General features: G+C 46.1%; 1 protein-coding gene and 1 long non-coding RNA gene across 2 annotated transcripts in view; one reads left to right on the top strand and one right to left on the bottom strand.

Moving 5' to 3' along the window:
* Window positions 1-517: 517 nt before the first annotated feature.
* On the top strand, window positions 518-4,863 carry LOC116838014 (uncharacterized). Its single transcript, XR_004376837.2, has 2 exons — window positions 518-1,302; window positions 4,435-4,863. It is a non-coding gene; the product is annotated as an uncharacterized LOC116838014 (long non-coding RNA).
* ARID1A (AT-rich interaction domain 1A) overlaps window positions 4,861-10,275 on the bottom strand; it is a 75,682-nt gene continuing 70,267 nt past the window's right edge. The window contains exons 18-20 of the mRNA XM_032802982.2: window positions 9,123-9,996; window positions 8,697-8,827; window positions 4,861-7,802 (exon numbers count right to left, since the gene is read on the bottom strand). Of these exons, the coding sequence (XP_032658873.2) occupies window positions 6,087-7,802; window positions 8,697-8,827; window positions 9,123-9,996 (2,721 nt within the window). The 3' untranslated portion in view covers window positions 4,861-6,086. The remainder of the gene's footprint in view (window positions 7,803-8,696; window positions 8,828-9,122; window positions 9,997-10,275) is intronic.

Genomic DNA, 10,275 nt, shown 5'->3' with positions numbered 1-10,275 from the left:
CCCACCCGCGGGGCCCCAGCGAGCCCGCCACTGCCGCGCGCTGGGCGGGAGCGTCTGTGACTCAGCGCCAGCTCCGGGCCCCGCTCCCGGGCAGCGCCTCGTCCAAGCGACCCTCCGCCTTTCAGCCGCCGCGCGCTGAGGGGCTTGGAGCGGGCAGCGGCTCCCCCTGCCCCGGATCCCGCCCTCCACAGGACCCAGGGCAGCAGAGGCCGTTTAAACCCGTCTCACTGCCACAAGCTTTAGCCTCAGACTTCTCCCCACGTGGCAGAGCAATGGCTCGGCCGCCGCCTCGCCTGCCCGCCCGCGGTGCGCTGAGACGAGAACCAAATTCCTCTGACAGCGACACTGGGACCGCGGCTCGATTCGTTACACACCTGGTGCACGAGAACGTCTGTCCAAACCAGCTGCCCTGGAGTGGGGCTCTTCCTTGACCACTTAGTTCAGTTTCACCATATTGTGAGGAGAGAAAACATAAAATCACCCACCAGCCCGTTTTGATACTAGAACTCCGGTAGCTGCAGTTTATAGACTCTTAAATACTTAGCAGTTTTCTCCTACTATAGGCAACCAAGAGGATCAGGAACCACTGCAAACAGCCGAGATAATCTAGGGACAGTCATTAAAGGATATGTTTTCACATGAGGAAAATATATTTTCTAGTTTCATGTACTTGAGAGAAATAAAACCAATAAACCCATAGAGTGCTGAGGCACAAACACTTTCTCTACCAAAAAGGTGCAAGATGTAGGACGAATGAGAGAAGCACTTGAAGAAAATTCTTGCAAGCTTTAGCTGAATGGCACTGATAACAATCGTTCACCATTTTGGTCTGTTCCTGTATGGCTGCGAGGGCTTGACAGGTCAAAAGTGCATGGTCAGTACAGACTGGATTGCAAGAATGCTCATGACAAAAAGCCATGAACAGCATCTCAGCCTTTAAGAAAGTAATGAACCTGACTTGAGCAGGTAACCAGACACACTGTGGAAGTGACATCTAGAATGCTGATTAAAAGAGATCTACAATTTAAGTATGCCCTCTGTTTGAAAAGTAACATGGAAAATTAAAATCTACCATTAAGGAAATTCACTCCACAAAGCCAGCAGGAAGAGCTTGGTTGTGGGTGTGAATCACTCAGGTTAAACATTTAATGTACATCCACCTACACAAATATTTCCTCCTTTTACTTACTCCATACCTACTTCCCCTTCCCACCCCCCGAACAGATAAACAGATAGAGGACAGAAGGTAACTGCAAATTATCCCCAGGATAACAAAACTACAAGAGTGCTCCAATTCTTAAGGTTAGTGGTACTCAGGTATCCTGTTCTCATTTAACAGATATAGCTACATAACAGATGCATCATAAAGTAGCATCTATAAAACCAAAATGCTTCAAGTCTTGGAAGTGGCCTCCATGGCTAGCTCAGTGTTTAAGACTTTGAGAAGCCGATACTGTGATACAAGTTGGCAGCCATCAGTGAAAACTATGAACTAGCTTCCTATCAACAGAAAGCAACCTACAGAGCAGGCAGTGACAGTTGTTGACAAGTACCAGCTTGAGTCCACTATGATGTTCTTCCCCAGAAGAACATAAGGAACTAATACCTGAATATCACCATTGCAATAAGTTCCACTAAAGCAATGCTGTTTGTTTTATCTGCTTTATGCCATTAGCTGTGCCACAGTCCTTACCTGAGGACAGATCTTCAACCCTCTAGTTATAAAGCCTCAGAACTCAGCCAAGGCAATTCTGTACAGGCCACAACTTTCCTGATCAATGATCATCACTGTCTTCTGCACTTAAACCCTGTCTACATTAAGGAATTTTGCATGATGTGATTATACCAGTACACCTCCCCTAATGCAGATAGTAGATAATGTTTTCACCCCCTTAGCCAGAAGTTAAGACAGCAATTCAGTTTAGGCCAGTAACATGCGAAAGCACATTATACAATGTTACATGCTACAGTGCATTAGGTAATGTACCATATTTGTACATTCAGTTATTAACATGACTAATAGTGAAAAAGGCTCCACTCAAAATCCTGCCCAGAGAGTGAATAGTGACTTCTCAGATTTTGCTTTCACCAAGACCTCACGAAGTATTTCTTAGTGATGTACACCTCTACCCCGATATAACACAAATTCGGATATAATGCAGTAAAGCAGTGCTCTGGAGGGGCGGGTCTGCGCACTCCGGCAGATCAAAGCAAGTTCGATATAACGCAGTTTTACGTATAACGTGGCAAGATTTTTTGGCTCCTGAGGAGAGCAGTGTATTAGGGTAGAGGTGTAGTTAAACTTAAATAAGGGCACCACAGTCCATCTAGGACATGTTAGTTTCTGTTTGTAATCTGGTTTAAAATATCTAGCAAAATATTGCAAAGGTATTATGGCATTTTCTTCTGTTAAATGATGTTCTAGCAATACATGAAACTGACAGTCATCTTCACTCATATCTTCAAAGGAAGTTCATGAAGATGCTTCAGTCCAGGCTCTGACCAGAAGATGGGAGAATCAGCTTTCTGTTTTCTCCTGCTATTGGGTATGGTAAAAGGCTGCCTAAGCTCCCTAAGTCAAGAAAAGGAGTTGGGCTTCAAATTTTCACAGGCATTCCTTGCAACAGTAGATGTCAGGTCAAAGCTTAAGACTTGCATTCTGCTGGGCTTAAAGTCAGGGACTTGCGTCAAACCTAATTACAAATTGTGGACACTGCTTGTTCTCACTGTACTTATTTTCCATATATGCTAATGTGTACTTTTTTTTTTTTTTTTTTTTTTTAAGATGACCACTGGAACGTACATAAATTAATCTGCCTTGTGGGGAACATGCTAGGAGTTTCCCCTCGGCTCAATTAGCAGATATCAGTGGAACTGGTAATTATTGGCAGCTTCATTCTTCTGTGCCTCTCCACATACCATTAGCTGTGGCTATGTCTTCACTACCTGCCGTATCGGCGGGTAGCAATCGATTGCTCGGGGATTGATATATCGCGTCTAGATGAGACATGGTATCGATCCCTGAACACGCTTATATCGATTCCAGAACTCCACCAACCCGGAGTTGTGGAGTCGACATGGGGAGCCGCGGACATCGATCCCGCGCCGTGAGGACGGTGAGTAATTCGATCTTAGATACTTCGACTTCAGCTATGTTATTCACGTAGCTGAAGTTGCGTATGAGATCAATTTTCCCCCGTAGCGTAGACCAGCCCTATGGAATACCTGAAGTCCCCTTACAATGAAAGACTGCAAGCCTGCAGACAAGCCCTTGGACACAAACTGTTGGCAGTACCTTGTGGACACTGCTGCTGAGGTTCTTTTAGTTTAAAATCTCTGTCAATTCAGATTTCCTAGTTCACTAATGCCTACAACGGGTCGGCAACCTCTGGCACGCAGTTCGCCAGGGTAAGCACCCTGGTGGGCTGGGCCAGTTTGTTTACCTGCCGCATCGGCAGTTTAGGCCGACAGCAGCTCCCATTGGCCATGGTTCGCCATCCCAGGCCAACGGCGGTGGCAAAAAGTGGCGCGGGTAAGGGATGTGCTGGCTCTAGCTTCCCGCCACCCCTATTGGTCTGGGACGGCGAACCATGGCAGCGGGAGCTGCAATCGGCAGAACCTGCTGATGCGGCAGGTAAACAAACTGGCCCGGCCCGCCAGGGTGCTTACCCTGGCAAGCCATGTGCCAGAGGTTGCTGACTCCTGGCCCACAAGAACCAGACATGAGATTCTCCATTTAAACAAAGCAGCTAGGAGACAAGACAATCTACATACCAGAAATGAAGGGTTAAAGACACAGATCGTCTTTCTACACACAGAAAACACAACAACTTTTTCCTGATGCAGTAATAGGCACTTGATACTTTAGTGGTCATCCCAGTAATTAGCACATTGCTAAAATTAAATTTAAATGGGCTGAAGTTCTGCACACACCTTTTTTAAAAATACAAAAATAAGACTAGAGATACTACTTTATTATGAGCTCACTTCCCCATTAACTCAATTTCCCAAGGAACTGGGGGTTTAAAGATTCCCCAGTTCCCACTAGCCAAGAAAGAAAAAAAGTTATAAATATAGTGTTTGGTTTTGAAGCCCCTGCTTATCACCAATAATCACCACCACATTGAGGTGAAATTACTTCCAGAAGTCTGAAGTTAAAGACTAATCACTGAAGGGCAGTGGGTTTCAAAGTTAGGAACTGGAACATGTCAGAGAGGAAGGCTGAATTAAAAAAGCAAAAAACACTACCAAAACATGAGAGGTGTTTCTGGTTTCTTGAACAGAAAGATTATTTACATGAAAATAATTCACTTGTTTTCCTTGGCTGGGCTTTCTACTTACATGGCATTTCATTATTGACACCAGCAATGTTTTATGAAAAGTTAAAGTAAAATTTATACACTTACTAACTAACCAGAACCTATTAACTTGCAGATTGTCACATCCAGAACAAGGATTACCAAGCCATAGACTGAAATTTGGTTGCTGGCTGAAGGTCGTTAAAACCCTGCTTACTGGAAACCCCCCTTTTCTTTCAGGAAATCAGAGTCCACACAACGAAGTTCCAAGAAAGCTCTCTCTCCATATCTTTCTAAATAAAATTTTTCTTCTTTCAAATACCCAAAGGCAACTGTTTCTCTGCCTCTAAGTTGTAGTCTTTTTTAACCTTACAATGAATGCATCCCCAAGTTTCTACTACAAAATTCAGATTTTCCCTGGAAGCAGGATTTGTATTTATGAAGCCAAACTACCATCACTATGACTAGTCTATGCCAACAGACAAGAACGTGGCATTAGGGTCAGTGGATACACAGACAGTATCCATCTTTCTAATAAAAAATAAAAACCCTTACAAACATCTTACCAAGATTTAATGTACATTTATTCTTAACACGTGGAACATATAGTATAAAGATTTCATACTGAATAAATGATATTCATTAAGCCAAAAAAGGAAAAAAGGGAGGAATTTACATCAAGTTTTTAGCTACATTGTCTGAAATACAAATATGCAGAATTCATCACTGAAAAATCTCAATTGTGTTTCTTCATCAGGAACTTCAACTGAACCTAGAACTTTTTCACACCTCGATTAGAAAGAAAACAAAAACAGGAAAAATAAACTATAAGTTGATTGGCTGCTGAGACAGCAATGACTTTATACACAAAGACCTGTACAGCATCCTCCAGAGAGAGATGTCTGGCAAGAGATTAAATAATTGTGTCTCGCTTTTGCAGGTCATCAACTCGTTAACTCGTCATACTATAAAGGGGTGGGGAGGAGGGGGACAAAACTGCAAGGAATCTGAGGGTATGTGCAATGTACAACGTCATATATATATACACACGTGGCAGCGTTCAGGCTGCAGCTAAAGGTTAAAACCAGTTCTAAGAGGTGATCTCAGGGTTATTCATACAATCAAGGAGGAAGAGAGAAAGAGGTCAGGGTGTTGTAGGTTCACACATGATACTTTGGGGGAAAAGCCTTTTTTTTCTCCTCAACATTAACTAAAAACATTTTTAAAAACTACAGCTTGCTGCTGATCCAGCGTTTTTTTTCAATGTGAGACATTATTACAGTATGTTTACAGTTTAAGGTGTACAGTACATGAAGTTCTACACTCTACTGCACAGGCCTCCATTGGACAAGGTCTGTTCACAACTGGTAACTTCTTGGTTCCTGCAAGATTGTGAATGTACAACGATAAACCACACAGAGTTCAGCAGTCACTTTTGTCTTTCCGAATTTACCATTAAAAACAGTTATGAAACTGGCGCCTGTCGATGCGATAACACGGCAAGTCGTTTTCCCCAAACTCACTGTAAACGACAGTAACTTTGGTTAAAATAAAAAAAAGTCTTCTACGTAGGCAGAACTTTTGTCTCCTGGAACTGGGGGTTCAGGACAGAGTTGAGGGTGGGGTGAGGGAAAAAGGGAAGGGGGACATTTTTCCCCAGGGAGAAGCAGGGCAGCGCAGGGCAGACAGTGGATTCTGAGGTGGTTTTGCATAAATAAAGGGCAACAGTCAGTTTCTAAGTTCTCCACTCACGCACACGCACACGGGGGTATAGGCATCCCACGGCTGTCATGACTGGCCAATTAAAAACAGTACATCACAAATAACTTGTGAAACCAACGAGTTCATCAAAGGCGACACGGAGATGTCCAACAGCCGCGACTCGTATAACGTGAACTCAGAGTGGTTCTCGTCCACTTTGGCCAGGGCAAGCAGCGCCCGAGCTGCCCGACGCATCATGTCCACACTTGTCGACTCAAAGGGAGGGTTTTGCATGTGCATCAAGCTGGCCTGACTCTGCTGGAACTGAGTGGTTGCCAGGCTGTCCTCCAAGAAGCCCAACAAGTTGCCAATGCTGCCCTTCTGCACTGCAATTGCTCTAGCTGCCAGGCTGTCACCCTGTGCCAAGTTGGCCAGTAGTACCACAGCCATCTCTCGACACACTGGGTTCTTTCTGTCACTAAGGAAACGCACCATGGTGCTGTAGACCTTCTCCAAGCGACTAAAGGGGGGAGTTGCAAGAATCAAATCCACGTTGTTGTCCTGGATGCTGAGTTTGCTGAGAGTTTCCAAAACCAGTCTCTGAGGGGAGAGGACAGCATTAGGTCCCAGGGTTGGAAAAGGATCCTGGGCCTCTGCTGATGGACATACTGCCCAGTGAAGGAGTCCATCCAGGACAGGCAAACAGATGCTTTCCGGGTACGGGGAGAGGTCCAACTGACCAGAAATGTTGGCCAGCGTAACCAGTGTGTTTTCACGCAGCATCTCCAAGCAGTCCCACCACCACTCCACCTTGTTGCAGCTCACCCCTTGGTCCTGCTCCTCTTCCTTCTCGTAGGTCAGTGGTGCCTGTTTGCGTTCTGGATGCTTGTGGTGCAGGAGAATCAGTTTCCCTAGAATCAGCAGCAGACCGGGGTGCTTAGACATTTCAAAGTCATTGCCCGGCACAAATGATAAACTCCTGATGATGTTAGATACACAGACACAGCGTTTAGCTAGAGAGTCCTGCCAGTCTAGGAGGGTGCACAGGGGTGTCTCATCTTTACTGTGAGGTTCATCCTCCAGAATTTTGATATTTCTGTGGCTCTGAGCTGGACTACTGCCAAATGGAAATTTGCTGCTTTCCTTTGTTGCTTCCGAGTTCTTGACCACCTCCTCTGCCAGCGAGCCTGGCCGTGCTGAAAGCATGTCATCCATAGTAGCAGTTATCCTTTTCTCTGGGGGACCATCAGATGGCAGATTCTCCCCCTCTCTAGTTCCTGGATTGCTCTCAGCTATGGAACGTTTTCTCAAGGCAGAGTTGCAGGAAGCTCGTTTGTGAGTTAACGGTAGCTCCATTTTGCTCTCGAAGTGGGTTTGAATGTGTTCAGTGGTGTCTCCACCACCAATCCGCCAGTGCAGCAATCCACTTTCAAACTCCTGTACTCGCCCCAGCTTGTCTGAGTAATCTACCACAAATGGGTCATTCTTCTGCACTATCTTGACTGGAAGCTTGTCAAATTTACTGACTAGTTTTTCCTCATTGCTCTCTAGGGGTGCTTTGTCTTTACTTGCAAATGCAGCCTCCTCTTCCTCTTCCTCCTCCTCTTCCTCATAGTTAGGGCTTTGTGGCTCCTCCTCTTCATCCTCCTCTTCAGGAGGGGGACTTGAAGACTTGCAGAATCTTTCAGGATCTAATAGTGTTTTTTGTCCCGGATCTCCCACTTCATATTCCTTTAGGATCCCAAAGATTTCAATCAGGCAACGCCGGAAATATTCCACCAGCAGTTCCAGCAACCCTGGCAGCTGCAATAGAAAGAACAAGCGGAGGGGAGAAGAAAAAATAATCAGCACTAGCTAGGCCAATATAAGTGATTGGGGAGGTTGGTCAGAAGATAGTTAAGGGCTGAAGCAGCACTGGCAATTAGTTTATTATGCTGGCTACATATTACAGTATTTGCTACTCCAAATAGACTTCCCATCTTCTGGAAAACGGGGTGATGGAGGGGGAGAAAAAAGTCAGTATTTTACTATCCATCACTGACCAAACATATGACACACCCCTATGCCCCCTTCCTGGTCACCTCCTCCTTCCTTCAAGCACAGGGTGGCAAAACACAGCAGCAATTGAAACAGTATTTACAATATCGTAGTTCATACTTTTTGCTATGGCTGGGGTGAGGAGGAAGTAAGTATAATGCCAATGCATAAGACATCCAGCCAGAACCAGTTTAGGAAGAAGGTTAGCTTCCTTGAACTGGCATCCAAACTTCAGGAAAAAGAGGCCTGACAGACAGCTAGAGAAAACAAAATGGCATTGTAGATCAGAGAAGACAGTCAGCCTTCAGCTTTTTGTGGTGCCCTTACTGTGACGGTACGTTTGAACACCTCATCCCTGTTATTCCCTTCTTGTACCGCAGAGACAACACATCCACCATCCAGGCAAAACCTTGCATTTGCACACAATGCAAGTGGATAACTGTGCATACCGACAAAGTAGTGGGGCTTGCAATTACCAGACTTGCTGCATGTATGTATTCAGGGTTGGCAGACACAACAGTTATGTTACATTTCTGCAAATGGGATGGCTGGAAGTTTGGCCCTAGATGGAGAAGACCTGTATTCTGCTATCTTGTTCACAGCATTCTGAACACAGGTTAGTGCTTCAAAAGACCTGTATCTCAGAGCATCTGCACCCACCTGGCTGAGGTTGAAGGTCATTATGCTGTTGTCATCATAGAGCAGGATGTTTATGGTATCTAAGGCCCACGTACTTTCAGCCAGCAGCCCAGACTTCAGAGACATCATCACTCTCCATGCTTCAGGAGTTCCTGTAACATAAACATATGATACCTCCAGTTCCTGGTGCTGAGAAACAAAAAAGGACTGACACTCAGTATTGCTTTCTGATTCCATGGACAGCACAGCCCATTCCACAGGGCTCTATAGACCACAGTGCAGACAAACCAAATATCTGGGTGGGGGTGAGGGTGATTCAGACAAAGCCACCTGAGACCCATTTCCCTTGGTGGCTCCCCTTTCCAACAACCTGTCCCCAAAAGCAGTGATAGTCCTCTGACAGGCATCATCCCCAACAACTATAGCAGAGTGGGAGCTTAGTCTTACCGATATCTTTCGTTGTCAGCCGTCTCCTTTGCTTCAACACAGGCTGCGTAGCTTCCACTGATCCAGGTGGGAAGGTGATGTCCCGTCGTAACATGGGAGGCTGTACGGCTGCTGAGGCTATATGCGAGGCAGGGACGGGAGGTCCTGCTTTCTGCATTTTCATCCCCGAGTGCAGGAACGGAGATTTGCTGGGTGAGGTGCGGTTCTCCAGAGGTCTGGGCAGAGGTGCTGGGCTGGATACCTGAGGAATGTGATTCTGCATGCTAGGAGGGGTCTGGTAGTTAGGCTGTGGGGGCCTTGTCATTGGGGGTACCGGGGCAGAAGGACCATAAGAAGGCTGACGGTTCCCGTGGGTGGGCCATGGCCCCTCATGATTTACTCTCTGATCTGAATGTAGAATTTCATCTGTTCGATTCACTCCATGATAAGCAGGCCCCTGGGCTGCAGAGCCTGAACTCTGCCGATTTGGATAGCTGTACCCTATTTCATTGCGCCCTTGCCACAAGGTGCCCTGCTGCAGGCCCTCTGGAGTAGATTGTATAGGACCACCCATCATCTGGGGTGGCATATTCTGCTGGGCAGTCGAGCCTGGGGGAGCCGAGACCCTGTCTCGGCCAAATTGGAATGGGAACTGGTTCTGCGGCCCTCCTGCAGGTCGTCGGTCAGCGGCAGGATATGTACTCCCATACTGGTTCTCCACAGCAGGACATGTGTAAGGCTGTGCTGTTTGCTGCTGGCTTGGTTGTTGGGTCTGTGCTGTAGGCAGCTGCTGCTGCGCCTGCCCCTGCCCAGTGCTGTACGATACGTTGTACATCTCCCCTTCGTGTCGCTTGGCAGGCGGGCCATAATTGCCATCCATCGGTCGCTTGTAATTCTACAAGGAAGATGTACAAAGCAGTTGGTAATGGAGAATATTTATAAAATGCTAAAAGCAACGTGAATTCTGTGGCAGAGCTACACAGACCAAGTGGGACTGCATCCCCAAATCATATGAATGCTATTATCTAACCTGCAGTGGGCTCAGTTTTTTCCTAAATAGTCAATAAGACCAACCTTCCCATGTGAGGCCTGAAAAGACAGCAACCTCCAAATTTTACAAGCCAAGACAGATTCCTTCAGGCATTTTGAGTTCCCCTAGCTGCTTCCATAAGGA

This window comes from Chelonoidis abingdonii, chromosome 25, assembly GCF_003597395.2.
Source record: "Chelonoidis abingdonii isolate Lonesome George chromosome 25, CheloAbing_2.0, whole genome shotgun sequence".
In the NCBI taxonomy this organism is placed as follows: Eukaryota; Metazoa; Chordata; order Testudines; family Testudinidae; genus Chelonoidis; species Chelonoidis abingdonii.
This window is presented reverse-complemented; position numbering and strand designations above follow the sequence as displayed.